General features: G+C 32.7%; 1 protein-coding gene across 1 annotated transcript; it reads right to left on the bottom strand.

Moving 5' to 3' along the window:
• Positions 1–2,690: 2,690 nt before the first annotated feature.
• Positions 2,691–14,688, bottom strand: LOC141455873 (transcription initiation factor IIA subunit 1-like). Its single transcript, XM_074131330.1, has 7 exons — positions 14,520–14,688; positions 10,708–10,918; positions 10,456–10,611; positions 8,547–8,764; positions 5,662–5,832; positions 4,396–4,485; positions 2,691–2,935 (listed from the first exon to the last, which is right to left on the bottom strand). The coding sequence occupies exons 1-7, from the start codon at positions 14,541–14,543 to the stop codon at positions 2,828–2,830; spliced, it is 978 nt and encodes a 325-aa protein (XP_073987431.1). The 5' UTR covers positions 14,544–14,688; the 3' UTR covers positions 2,691–2,827.
• Between the last annotated feature and the right edge of the window lie 845 nt (positions 14,689–15,533).

The raw sequence follows: 15,533 nt of genomic DNA, 5'->3' as shown, positions 1-15,533 counted from the left end.
ACGTCATGAATTATATTTTTGCTAACTTGTCTGAGGGTGAAGTGCAAGTCTGCATTCTTTGACTGATGAAGTATGCCAAATTTTATGTAAACAATTGTTGGCTTTCGTGTGCGAATTTATGTATCTCTATTGGTATTCTACTGAGGCATTTGATTTTTAACTTACTGAGTTGCAGTGCTGAAACAAAGTAACTTTTTGTTTAATGCTGCAAATTATAACAATGCAAGATCATTTGAATAGTGTCCCCATGATTAAAAAGTACACTGTATTCCCAAATCTTGCCACCACTTACTAACACTTTCTTAAAAATTAAAGATGTCCCACTGACCCTGAATAGACTAAGAAACCAGAACTTCAATTAAATGGACACGAGATCCCTCCAAAAGACTACTTGATCGTTATTTAAGTAAACATGTAGATCAAGTTGGAGCAAATTTGTTCCGCCATAAACATTCTTTAATAAAAGATTGCCATCAGTGACTTGTACTGCTAAAATTTTATAAATTTGGAGTTTTATTTTGTTGATTATAGATCTTGTAAAATATTTTTTTGTAAAATTGCGAAAGAATTTAATATCTACTTCTGTAGATATTGATGTGATCTTCGAAGAAAGTATTCACATTCGTGGCGAAATGTTAGTTAAATGTTTAAAAAAAAATTTTTTCGTTACGTATATAAAAAAAAGGCAAAAAATCGTGCACTAGGTAGCTCTTCTAACATTTCAAGAAAAAGTACTTTTTCTAAAGCTCCTTTCGGTAGGTATCTTTTTTAAGATATAACTTTTGGAGCACTTTGCATTCTTGAATGGCAAGTATAGAGAAGAATATAAACTATTATAGTAGGCGCCCCAAAAGAACAGCAGTTAAAAGGCGTGGTCCGCTAAGCTGAGATGTTCTTAGTCTGTAGTTAATGTACTCGTATTAACCTGTAAACTTGTTAGCTACATCCACCTCAGCCTACACCAGCTCAGTAGGTGGGTGAAAGCCCTTTGAAAAAGAAGGCATTACTTGTACAAATTAATAAAAAAAATTCTCCAGATATTCAGTAAACTCTTTTTGTTGCATTCCATGAATCTGAATAAATAGATATCTAAACATGTTAAAATTCGTTTTATAAAACAATACATGTAAACCTATTACTGTGACAGATTGATCATTAATTGGACAATAGAAGATCGAAATTGTACTTTTACGTTTAAATGCCAAGAGCAAAAGTGACTCTGTGTTTGAACAGAAATCAGATTACTGTGAACACATGCTTATTCACAGGGCATGGTAGGTTCTGGAAGCAAATGGTTCAAGGTGAGGCTTATTAGCTCGGAACTGTTGTGCAAATTGTGTCACGAAGAGAAGGAAACGGCCTCTTACTTGTTCGATTGCGCTGCAGTCGAGTGGTTGCGCTATGACCACCATTGGATCTTTGAGACCAAAGGAGACAGTAGCGCAAAAAAGAACCAGTAGGGAAAGTCCTCAACCTCTTTAATAGGGGAGGTTTCGTCTACTAGATCCAAATGGAATGGCACAATAAGCCTCTTTTTGCTGTGCTGCCGTGGGGCATAGGTTCCGTCCTGCTACCTTTAATTTTAATCTTACAACTTATTTCTAGTGCCGCTTAGACATTTTCAAGCAGTTTATCCATTGGGAAAACGTCTCCACTAGAGTAAACCCAAAAATCTAGCATTAATGACTTCTAAATGATAGCCCCTCCACGGTCAATCATTGCAGAAGGTAATAAATTCATTCTTTTGCAACAAAAATTAATCATAACAATCAATGTTCAATCATAATTATAATTTCAAAAATAGGAATATTTTACATAAATTTTCACAACCATATATTTAAGAAAAATTATTATTTCTTTTGGGTAGTACATCTATTTACAGATTTCAAAATAGGAAATACATATATTACATTTTTGAAAATAATTTACAATGGGGATCTTTTAATAATGGTTGATAATTATAAAAAAAGTTCCTTATATCAATATAGGCTTATCCTCTTAGTACTATGTCTATTTTTTTTACTGCCAACCTTACAAATAAAAAAAAGTGATTCTGCAAATTACATTCATTGGATAATTAAAAGTTACGTTCAATGTATCACAAGGTTAATGTAACTGTGATCAGTCTGGTATAAAAATCATGACTGCACTGCATTAGAATGGGTAACTTTTTTTATTCAAATGTCAATATTTTAGGTTAAAGAACAAGAGAAGAAATTGAGAACGTAGTGAACGCAGCATTTGACAGGTAATATTACATTGAGAGATCTCCCAATAATTTCATAACAGAAAAAGGTCTTGCACTCATGTTAAATCCTTAAAAACTACTATTTACTAATATTTGGGAAGCTCGATTTCTTGGTATTATTACTTTATTATTCAGTTACTTACTATTATTTTTACATAATAACTGAATAAATAAAATCTCTCCCTAAATAATTTATTTCTCTCAAGTGTGGGATTTAAATTTCAACAAAAACGATCAATTACAGTTTTCTAAAAACTAAAAATAAGAGTAATAATTCCAACATTTTTCTATTTTTTTCTCTCTTTTTTTTAAATATATATATATATATATAATTCTTTTTAAAAATAATTACCACAATAATGTTTTTGTTAGCATAATTAAGTTTTACAAACCGCTTAGCAAATAAATCGAAATAACATCAGAAACTTTTTTCAAATTTAAAAAACGGAAACCCACATCAGTTGAAATTAAACTATAAGTTAAAACAAAAACAAATAATTATAAACTTGCAACTTTGCTAGGAACTTGATCCCCATCACCAATTCCCTTTAACTAGAGTTTTACATATTATTTTAAGGTTCACCATTCGGCGTCTCCATTAGACTTCTGAAATATATAGTCTTTACCACCTAAGTTCATTATACCGTCTTTTAGATAAAATTTCCATTTATTTCTTGTCCTAGTAATCTGTAAAGAAAATATTAACTAATAAAAGTCAAAATTCAGTAATGGAATGAAAGTAGTAACAAAGTTAGGCTGGCTACTTTGTCTTAAATACTATCGATGTCGTTGGAACGACTCCGAGAAATGCTGACTGAAAAACTATTGGTTTGATCATTGCAATGTAAAAACAAATAAGTAGTAATATCTAAGCACCAGAAGGCAACGAGTTTATCGAAGGCTTTGTGCTATATTTCTGGATTACAATTCGGATGTGGCTCAGTGTTGCTGTGGGGTTGGAATTTTTCTGGAGACAAAGTCTGAGCTCCACATATTCAACAGGGCATCCTTGAATGCAGATTTGTATGTGACTGAAATTTTTTATTGAGGAGAATTTTAGATTTATGCACGATAATGCCTGACCACACACTGCCGCCTTTGCTGTTCAATATTTCCAGGATACTGGCATTAATGCTCTGAGATTAGCTAACTCGCAGCCCGGATTTAATTCTAATTGAATATCTTTGGGATGAGCTAGGTAGGCGATTAAGAAGGAGAAATAATCCTCCTATGAGCTTACGAGAGTTACCAGGTGCTCTGGTGGAAATGTGGGAGGAAATAATGCAAGAATTTGCGAGTAAATTAAATAAGGAGTGTGCCGAGGAGGTTGGAGGTAGTAATTCGAACAAGAGGAGATATTTGGAACATATGTAAATAGCAATTTCGTATGATTAATTACACTGGATTAAACTTCACCTGTCCCTTCTTCTTCCTGCCAAATTTTATTAAAATCGGGTGAACATTTAGAAATTTATTATTTTATTTTTTCGTATTTAAGGCACGTAAACAACTGTGGTTATTAGTTATTCAGAGCGCGGCCGGCCTTCAAGCAGTGTTCTCCATTATATGCTAACCACTCAACTAATCCATCCCTTTCAGAGTTATTATTAATAATTGTTTGATAGGGACCCTTACTAACATGAAGGCAAACTCCTCACCTAAAGTAGGTACAAGACCCCCAAAAGTTATATCTAACGCATAAAATGTAGAATCAAATAAAACTTCATTCATGAAAATCGGTTCACGCGTCGATCATTTGAAGACTAATGTTATGCAGGGAAATCATAACCTTTTTCTTCCTGCTAAATTTGATCAAAATCAGGCTAAGATTAACAGAATTATTAGTAATAATAGTTTTAGAAGGACCCTTACATACATGGGGCTAACTTCTCCCCTATTAGATGTCGAAACCCCTAAAAGAGACATATACATGAAATTCCGAATCGACTGACACTTCATTCATGAAAATCGGTTCACGCATTTGATCACTACGTTAAAATTTCCAGCTTCTTTCCCCAAAAGATGAAATAAATAAGGTAAAAACCATGGAATTAGGTTATAATTATTGTTATAGTATTATTATAGAATTAATAGCATTAATTTTAAAATAATAATAATACAGACTTAAATGTGTTGTGATAACTTACCTTGTCATATTGACATACAACGACATTGTCAGTTTCAAACATATCGGAAGGATCTTCTTCACTAACATCGTCGCCTGAATTAAGAGGTTCCTGAAAGAGATGGAAATCATTATTAAAACTGCAGCTTTTCAAGTTATATTTACATTCAGCTGAAAAGGAACCCTTTTACATGCCACGCAATGGATGGAGCATACTGTTGTTACAATAGTATTAGGTATAAATTTTAGCACTTCAACTTTTTACAAATACATGTTTTGAGGCTCCAAGAGGCGGTAAAGGTGGATTTTTAATGGCTTTACAAATTTTTATATTTAGTTTGCAGAAATTGGTTTGATAGTCAAGTCAGTATGTATTGAGGTGAGCTGAAGTTATAGTGCAGAAAGTTCAAACTTTATATTTTGTTTTGATAGCACTATAGGGTTTTGATCTTATCGATTTTTTTTAAGTTTATCTTTATTTTTTGCGATTTTCTAGAAAGTGACTACAATGAGTTTAACTTTGCATACACACTATTTGCTAGCTTCTCGATCATTTTTATTTTCCCGGAAAAATCGTTTCAAGAGGAATCAGGGAATCACTGGGAAATATAAAATTCAACGTTTACGACATCTGTATCGTCTAGGTCTAGGGAATGATTGTACACTTGTACAATATACTACTATACTATTTTTAATAAAAACATTTTCTGCAAATGAATTATTATTATTAACTTCAATAAGTGGGAAAATAATGAATGAATGAGTGATCAGCATCACACGTTATTCGATATAATTCCTACATATCTGTTACTTGTAACGATAATTAGAGATATTTTATTTCTGCGTTTTCTGCAGCATGATTCAGGTAGAAGGTGTTAGATTTGAAGAGAAGCAGCTAGTTTTTGCATTTGTTTGGTTGAATATAAAATATAACCTTTAACAGAGGGCATTTTGAAATGAGTTACTTGTGAGTGGTAAGTTGTAGTAAGGAAGAATGGGCTCGCTAAATTAGGGGCACTAAATCAACTACTTCAGAGGTCCTCAAACGGTTGTGAGAGCGTTGAGATGTTGTGAAAAGCAATTGAAATAGGATGCCTGAAGGTTCAGGATTGTCCAATCCCACTTTTAAGAAGTTAGTCCATTAAAAAATCTATTTAAATGTCTAACACTATGCGTTATGATAAGCTAGCAACTTCCAGTTATAAGTATTTCCTAGGGGTCACCCTCTCTGTTCTTCTTGGATGGATACGCCCATGAGAGTGCATTCCATCAATTATTTATTAATCACCTCTTCTGCTCCACCATCAAGGTCATCATTTTCTTCATCTTCTTTGTCATCTCCTTCATCATCATCATCTTCGGCTTCTTCTTCTTCCTCTTCTTCATCATCTTCGTCTTCATCTGAAGTATCATTGTGACCATCTAGTTGGGCAACACCTCCAGCAGATTGAACACCAGCCTGCAACAGTTAAAATTGTTATAATCGAATAGTAGAACTATTAGTAACAAAATAAGATAAGAAATAAGAACCTTATTTTAATCTGAAAACATTTACATTTGAGATTATCTTGAAAAATAATTGAAGGAGGTGCGCGTTGGAATACTCAGGGGTAAGTTATCGCAGTATTCGGAAGGCTTCTACTTCAAGTAATACAACAGACAAATGAAGTTGTAGTTAATCTATCTCGATTTTGTTCACGAATTATAAGACAAATGAATACGAAATCTCGGCTCATATTAATTGGAATCAACATGGTTTATTTAAAAAAATTCAAAGAGTTCACTGGCCATTACAGCACTAAATGCTAAACAGCAAATTTTGGCGATACCCCTGATACGTAGAGTTTGTAAAAGTCTAGAAAACCTATTGACTTGGTTATTCACTGACCTAGAACAATAAATAGGCATACTCCAGTCTCAGGTTTGTCACAAATAAACGCCAAAACTCAGGACAATATGCTGTTTCTGCATTGAATAAAAAAAAAAAAATCAGTGGCTTATTAGTTGGGTTTTAATGTAGCACAAATTGCATAACCCTAAAGAGGTAGTAAAGCTTTGTTGAAGCATCAGAAAACTAGGTTCTGTATTGGACGTCCAACTAGGAAGTACATAATTTGGGGATGGAAAGTGAGCCTAATCAATTTTATAAACTTTCAACTTCCTTAATTTTTATTACTTAATTCTTTAATTATATTTCGAAGGTTACCGAAACTTTAATATTAATATTTTTCTTGAATTTTCATACTTGACATATTGAATCAATATCAAGTACTTAACATTAGGATATACAGACACTCGAGCTCGAAAATATATTTTCGAAAGTATAGCCACACTACTAGAAGTTAAATAATTTTAAAGTATTTTTAAATAATTTTACCTTTTTATTATGCAGTAGCAATAATTAAGGGTCAAATTATCATAATAATTTCCAAGAGTGAAAACGCAAAAATGTATGTAATCACGCAACTATAAGATAGCGTCGCAAATAATTATTGGGAAGCCTGGTTTTTAAATACCACTGCTCAACATTTGTATATAATTTAAAAAAATATTAGTCTTACATCTTATAGTTGCTTATAAGCATCTTATAACTTATTGTTATAAGTTCTATTTAATATAAAAATTACATCTTACGAACTTTTGGGATAAGTAGCTAAACGAACTCTTGTTGCACAAAAGTAAAACTTGATAGGGCAAATAGTAATTACATAATTATCACAATACGAGGGTCGTTTGAAAAGTCCGTGCAAAAATAAAAACTACTTAATTTTTTGGGGTAAACCTTTTTTATTTTTCAACATAGTCTCCTTTTAGGCTTATACACTTCGTCCAACGCTGCTCTAGTTTGTTGATCCCTTCCGAATAATAGGATTTGTCCAAGTCTGAAAAATAGCCATTCGTTTCTGCAATCACCTCCTCGTTTGAATAAAATCTTTTTCCCGCCAGCCATTTCTTCATATTGGGGAACAAATAGTAGTCCGAGGGAGCCAAGTCTGGAGAATAGGGGGGATGTGAAACGAGTTGGACCCCTATTTCCATTAATTTTGCGACCACAACTGCTGAGGTGTGAGCTGGTGCGTTGTCGTGATGGAAAAGGACTTTTTTGTGGGCCAATCGTGGGCGTTTTTCTTGCAGCTCGGTTTTCAAACGGTCCAATAACGATGAATAATATGCACCTGTAATAGTTTTACCCTTTTCCAGATAGTCGATGAGGATTATTCCTTGCGAATCCCAAAAGACAGTCGCCATAATCTTTCCGGCCGAAGGAACGGTCTTCGCCTTTTTTGGCGCAGATTCCCCCTTGGTAACACATTGTTTAGATTGTTCTTTGGTCTCAGGAGTGTAGTGATGTATCCATGTTTCATCCACAGTGACGAAACGACGCTTAAAGTCCTGCGGATTCTTCTGGAACAGCTGCAAACCGTCCTTGCAACACTTCACACGATTTCGTTTTTGGTCAAGCGTGAGCAATCGCGGCACCCATCTTGTGGATAGCTTTGTCATGTCCAAATGTTGATGCAAAATATTATGTACCCGTTCATTCGAGATGCCCACAGCACTAGCAATCTCACGCAACTTCACTCTTCTGTCATCCATCACCATATCATGGATTTTATCAATGATTTCTGGAGTAGTAACCTCAACAGGGCGTCCAGAACGTTCAGCGTCACTTGTGCCCATATGGCCACTCCGAAAATTTTGAAACCACTTATAAACTGTTCTAATCGAAGGTGCAGAGTCACTATAATGTTTATCAAGCTTCTCTTTAGTCTCCTGAGGATCCCAAAAGACAGTCGCCATAATCTTTCCGGCCGAAGGAACGGTCTTCGCCTTTTTTGGCGCAGATTCCCCCTTGGTAACACATTGTTTAGATTGTTCTTTGGTCTCAGGAGTGTAGTGATGTGATTTTGCCTTTCATAAAGTAGTGTTTAATCAACACACGAAATTCTTTTTCGTCCATTTTTTGAAAATCACTCGACTTCCTCGATTCAAACGAATGCCAAAACAAAAAAATAGACCGATCTGGCTGAAACTTGGTGTGTGTTCTTCCAAGAGATGCTACTAACTAAACATAACCTCGATACGCGCCAGTGGTGCTATCTCTCTGACTTTGCACGGACTTTTCAAACGACCCTCGTATATTCGGCAAGAGCAACAGTTTAATGTAAATACCTCCTGTGCCTGCGATTGGAAAGATTGCCTATTATTGGTGTTCTCGTTGTTCTGAATTGTATTAGCATGCGACGTTGGCATCTGGATGACACTAGCACTTGCCTGTCCTTGCAAAGCTGCCGTCACATGTTGCTGGAGTAAAGTGGTTGCTAAATGTTGAGGAAGAGACATGGTAGCTGAAATGACTGGACCCGTAAGTACTGCCTGCAGTTGATTACCTAGAGAGAGTGGGAAACAAAACCTTTTATCAGTTGAACTAAAGATTTCAAAGATAACACTAGTTAAGATTAGTGAATAAAATATTATTTACAGTCAAAGTAAAGTTACTCTAATTTAGTTATTTTTGTTCACTTTACATCAAATTTACAGAAGCAATTCCAAATGAATAAATAATTAAGAAAAATTTATTAAAATTGTTGAAAAAATAAAAAATGGAAAGAAAGAAGAAAATAACAAAACCTCTATACTCTACGGTGGTGAGTTAAGCCAAATTCTAAAGTCGGATCCAGATGCAGATCCAAACAATAACTATTAGGATTTATTAAACATCAATTCATTAAGGATTTATTACGAATTTCAGGGTTAAACTGTACAGTCCAGTAAATGGTTAGTTTTATGGATAATTAAATTTATTAGTATTCCCTACAAACTCTCTTCGTTTTTAATTACTAAAGTGTGAAATTGTCAACTTTTTGTAATAGTATGGTAGCGATGTAATCTATTACTCCAATAAATACGAGTTTCTTGCAAAATATTGAGGAATGAGACAGCTAGCTGTGATGTTTTTGGATGTCAAATAAAAAAAATAAAATAAAATTAAGTTTAGAACTTGCATAATAAAATCCCAAGTACACAGACAGTCGTTATACTAATTATAACTTTTATCATACAATTAAATGGCAATGTCGTTAAAGATGGCAAGGCCAAAAAATAGTAGCCTTGCAGAGCGAAAATAAAATGTCAAAATTGTTTTGGTTAACAAAACTCAAAAATAATGCGAGTGACCTTGCGAAATAAGTTAGTAACTGATTTTTGTTAGTACTGATAGCATTATCGACTAGCAGCCATCATTAACACATATGTCAATGGTGAGATCTGTTAAAATATAGAGTGCTGTATTATTTTTTTTTTTTTTTTTTTTTTTTTTTTTTTTTTTTTTTTTTTTTTTTTTTGGCGCATCAACAGCTGAGGTCATTAGCGCCCGGAGCTTTTTCCAGTGCACTGCCGGCCTCCAGACAGTGTTCTCTCGTTACAGACAACACTGTCCATCACCGGACAGTGAGCTGTTATTTATTATTATTATTATTATTATTGCTATTTAAGGTGCGTCAACATCTGAGGTTATTGGTGCCAGAAACTTTTTTCAGTGTACTTCGGACAGTGTTCTCTCGTCCAATTTATAAATTATCAACACAACTCCAACAATAAATTTATAAAGTCGTACAACGCGAAGGTAGATTAGATATACGAAATTATTAGATTTAAAGTTCAAACAACGAAGTTTCATTGGTGTTTGCATTATGCGGAAGTTTTTTAATTTTTACACACCACTCAAACCATAAAAATTTCTATCATAAATCCAAAACAGGATATGGTCTTCATTATCTTCAAAGTAATTCTCACAACAATTTCTTGTGAGCATTCGTTTACAAAATTTGTGTACTATTAAGAATAAAGAAGATATAATTTTTTTTTTTTATTCATTAAAGAGTAAAAGATAAAATTGATTAAAAACAATATTTATAGGATACCATGGAACAGAAAAATTGTAATCAGGTGACTAACTACTTGAATAATATATACTAAAAAATTCCGTTTTTAAGAATTTATTATTTATTTGCTACTAACTCATTTGGAAATTTTCAAATATCGTTATAAATTTCAACAGTTAATTAAATAAAATAACAACCTTGCAGTGCCGACGCCGGTACTTGAATTGTAATAGCTCTTGGTTGCGCACCAGGAACACCTTGCTGCGCTGGAAGAGTTATCTGAATCGATACATTCTGGATTGGCACCGATGCTTGTCCTCCTCCAGCATTTTGTGACAAATGATTTGAAAGCGCTGAAAAAAAAAAATATGAGTTTGATAAATTTTGCAATGGAAAGTTTAATTAACTTTTAAATCAATGAAAGTCTAATTTAAATAAATAAATTTTACCAGTTTTTGTAACATTATTTTGTTGCTTGTTAAGAAGAGGAGGAGGCTGAGGATCCATATCTGTTTTCACTTCTACTGCTCTTGTCTCTTGTAAACGTTTCTCCCATGAATTCTTAAGCTCCATTAATACTTGTTCATCTATTCCTTCGTCAACAAAATATTCTCTAACACCTCCAATAACATCTTCTATCACACTAGCATATAGTCTTGCCTGTATTCAAACAGTTAAAAAAAAATTAATACCGGTCAAACTAAAAATATAAGTAAGATTTTTTTTTTCCTGTTAACAATCCCACAAGAATTAGCAAGGGAAAGATGTATTACAGTAAAAATGCAGATACTAAACTGATGAATCAACCTATATGATGATGTATGAAAATCCGAAACCGGTCAGAAATAAGAGAAATATGCGACGAATGATATAACAACATTTAGAAACATTTGTAACAAGTAAACTGTGTTTAAGAACGCGAGTAGTTCGACCCACTCTTCTGTAGAAAATTCAAAAAAATTGAAACCTACTTCAAAAAGCTGAAAAGAATATGACTACATACATATTCTGATGTAAGAACTACCGATAATAAAATCATACTGTTCATATTAAATGTTATTCATTATTTTATTAACTAAACATACATAGGACTGAAATTCGACATTTAATTAAAAAAAAAATTATTGCTTTTTGTAATAATTTCTATTATTGAAGAAACATTTTTCTAGTATTAGACATCGTAAATTGAAACAAAAATTTACAACTGTCAAGTCAGGAGGTTTGAACAATCACAATGCAACGAAGAAAGTGACAACACTTAAGTGGGAAATGTGAAAGCGTCATCCACTAATAGGTCAGGTTAGTAAACATTCAAGGAAAAGTTAAATATAATAGGGAAGATTGCAAATAACAATTATAACAATCAAGCAGGAAAATATCCACCTCTTACATCCAACAGAAAAAAAAATGAATATTTTCTGTTTCAACTTCGTTATAGCATCACATAACATTAAAAGTCACATTATCTAAAGTAAAGGAAATAGGTTCTAGTAGCAATTAATCTTAAAGCACACGATTTTGAACCGGGACCACCTTAAGTAAATGGGTTAGAGAAGACTGTCAGTACCCTGTTTTCTAACACATTTCACTTGTTTCTTGAGGAAATACTAGATATAATCTTGATCTTTATAAAAATATTGTTACCTGCTCTCAAGATTAGGAAATTCCCATTTAGTGAAAGGAAATTTAGAGAGTATATTAGTGTATGAACTAAGTCAATCTCATTCTAGTCCAATATTTCAGTAAAATAAATGACTATGTTTAAATGTATGATTTCCATCCTTTAAGAAAACATTTGGAGTTTTATCGAAAGAATGGATTTCTCCAAACTCAATATAAGTTCTAAATTTTAATCGATTTAGACTGATTTAATTCTCAATATTAATAGTTGTGTAAAAAAAATGAACATTCTGAATTCTCTTAATATCTTGATTGTTCGGAATGTGGAACGATGAGATATAATAAAAAATAAAGTATCTTAAGAACAAGATTTGTAGTCTTCTGTGACTTAGCATAAAATTTTCAAAAAAACATCTGAGAGAGCTATCCTGAAAATCGAGAAGAAACATTAGAATTGAAGATTTGTAACAAGAAGAATTTTTCAAGAGGTTTGTGTCGATTATCTCCATTAAAGATACGTTCCCTAAGAAATCAGGAGGCCTCTATAAGAATGATTAGCAAGTATCTCAAATTATTATTTGGTTTATATTAACTTATGACCCTAAATTACGACTTTTATTAAAGCGGCAGTCTAACAATGAATGCTGTGCTAAATCGCGTTCATCCATAGTACGTATTTTTACTGAAACATAAAAAGTTTGTGTGAAATTTGATGACAGAAAAACCAACAAATAATGATCTGAGAGTAAAGAATAGTTGATTGGATACGCAATGTTGATATGTGTTGAATGCATCGATTACAGCTTGCTAACTTTAATTTTAACTGATTTAAGATTTTCATCTATCTTCAGGATAGTTCATCTGGTTCATGAAGATATGTTCCCAATTGATTGTGTTACACACTACACATAAAAACTTCATTAATACACATACATGTATATTTATTTATCATTTACAACATGCTGTAAATTACCAATCAGACAATTTACTTAACTCTTCTTAACCTTTTTTACTAACATGCTACTTAGAAAATATCACGAATGAATTCATAGATTATCCAGAAGAATTATTTCAATTGAAAGCATCCAGATGCCATACCATGATTACTGTGCAAGAAAAGCCATTATATGTAAACATAAAAATTCTGAAGAGACTGCTAAGGACAACTAGATTCAGAATTTTCGCCGGCGTTGATAAATCAAGCCACAATACACCGCATTATAAAAGCAAGTTTTATAAACTTAGCTTTAACTAAACTCCTTTTCTCAAGTCAAAGGGCCAGCCTTTCCAGTCCAATGGGACAACATGTCTAGAGAAGAGCAAAATGCAAACAAAAAATATCCAAACATTTATATAGTTTAAATCTAAAGAAAAGTTAACAATTAGTCAGTAAACCATGCATATAAACCGCAAAGAGCACAAGCTATAATAGCGAACACCATTCATGCCCATTTACAGGACTAGCTACTTTCTTATCTGGAAGACAATTAGAAATCGCTATAAAATCTACTAGAACTGGCTGAAGGAAAGTAGTTTCTTTTAAATAGATTTACAATTTTCTGAGTAATTGGCACAGTAATCCCTGCCAGATATATTATGATTTCAAATCAGCGTTTATTCTGTTAGCAAGGGTTGTAGCATCAAATCTATTTACTGCATTATAAAAACTACTAGATAGAGTCATGTAGTTTTAAATTTTACTTAGAAAAATTAATAATCAATATTACAGAATCAATTCTTTTTTTTTATTTATTTTTGGATGCCCAAAAAAATACATTTAATTTTTTGATTATTCGAACGCTTTTCACTTATTTCAGAAACATACAATCACAATAAGATGTACTACTTTTGTTGATACACCACAAGTTAGTTGCAACTAACTTTTATTGCTATCATGAAAATAAACGGACAAAATTTTGAGCCGAGCTGCATACCATGAGTTTAGTTGTGGTATATAATTAATCATCTAAATCACCTGTCGAATAAATGAATACCGCACATTATTCTTTAATGATCCCTCGTTACTAATTAGAATCTACGAATTACTCTTCTATTTACTGCATAATTATTCTCATTATGATAAGTCCGTCACTGATTAAAAGTAAAAAAAAAATTCTTTTTTCAACGTTTAAGGCTGATTAAGGCAGTAAGAACTCAATCTCAATCAGATAGCCGAGAAAACACAAATACATTAACATTAGGGTATCTCAAGTAATTGATGCAAAACTTAAGCAAATTAGAAATGAACACATTTTTTTTCCAGTAACTTCTTTAAGAATTAAGGACACATTTATAATCTGCAGCATTTCAGTCTTCGTATAACTGTGGTCAAATACTTTTACACAAGAAAACAGTGATGAAATAAATGACTAATTAGTGTTGATAATTTTATATTTCTTATACTAACCACCGAACCTTAGAAACGGAATACAAAACCTACTTTTATGGTTATTTTGTTAAGAAGAGAATGTTTTTAAATATTCAAAAGAACCTCTGCCAGTGTTGGAGAAGGAACAACGTGAAGTAAAAATCTTCCAGAATTTCCCACTTATTTCTGCACCTATTAGGTGTGCCTTATAACTAGTAAAATAACATTTACTTCTCTTTTCAAATAAATATATATTTCTTGTAGTTTACTCACCACAGTGCTTTGACTGAGAGACATGATTATTTATTTTTAAACTATTATTCACTAATAATTCAAATTGCATTCACTACCGTCCACAGTGGGCTTCTAAGAAGCCAAACACTTCGTCGACATCAGCTCTTTTATACTCTTCTAGCCTTCCCACACCACTGAAGTAACACGAGACTCCACCATTCATATGGTATCACCACAACCTGTTCAGTATTTTAATGAACCATAAATATTCTAATAGAATCTTATACATTTGATAAAAAATTCACGTTTTAAAAATAATGAAAAATATTAATGTAATATTTGAACAAATATTCAAATATACTAAGTACTATTCCAGACGCCATCACTCATCAGATAAGTGCTGCTTCTAGTGGAACAAGTTTAAACTCATAAGGGAATTCCAATGAATTCAATTTTGAAAAAGGATAACATAAACGATCGAGTCATAAGTTTTTGAGAATTTGGACTGTTCTAGAATAAATTATAATTGTTTGCCAATTGTGAAGCGAATATTGTCCATAGAAACTTTTAGCTATACTGTAATTTATTTATTTATTTATTTACAGCAATAAAAATAAATATGAATATAAATAAATCGCACATGCCTTGGTAGAAACCGTCAACCTTGGGCAAACTTAGCACAAAAACTAAATTGAAATAAATAATACTGGCGCTTCACAAAATTAATTCATTACAATACATCAGCAATAAAAAAACACTACAATTTTCATTTAATGTGAAAACAAAAACTATTTTTTTTTTTAATTTATTTTGTAATTTACAATCTGTATACATTGTATACAATAAGTAAATATGGAGAGAGTGATGAACTGGTGCGGGAGGAGAGCTGGAGGAGAAAAACTACCCAGCGGTAGCACTCTCTATAGGAGAGAGGAGAGATAGGAGAATAATGGCGTTTAGGCCTTCAGACTACAAGGAAGTCGCGGGGCCACTGGCGATTCAGTCGACGAGAAGTATTAGGGATGTCAGAGGAAGCGAGAGACAGTACAAGAG

Source organism: Rhodnius prolixus, unplaced genomic scaffold (genome assembly GCF_049639745.1).
Source record: "Rhodnius prolixus isolate KJV_2025 unplaced genomic scaffold, Rpr scaffold_1, whole genome shotgun sequence".
In the NCBI taxonomy this organism is placed as follows: domain Eukaryota; kingdom Metazoa; phylum Arthropoda; class Insecta; order Hemiptera; family Reduviidae; genus Rhodnius; species Rhodnius prolixus.
Note: the sequence above shows the minus strand (reverse complement) of the source record. Positions and strands in the feature narration are given on the sequence as shown.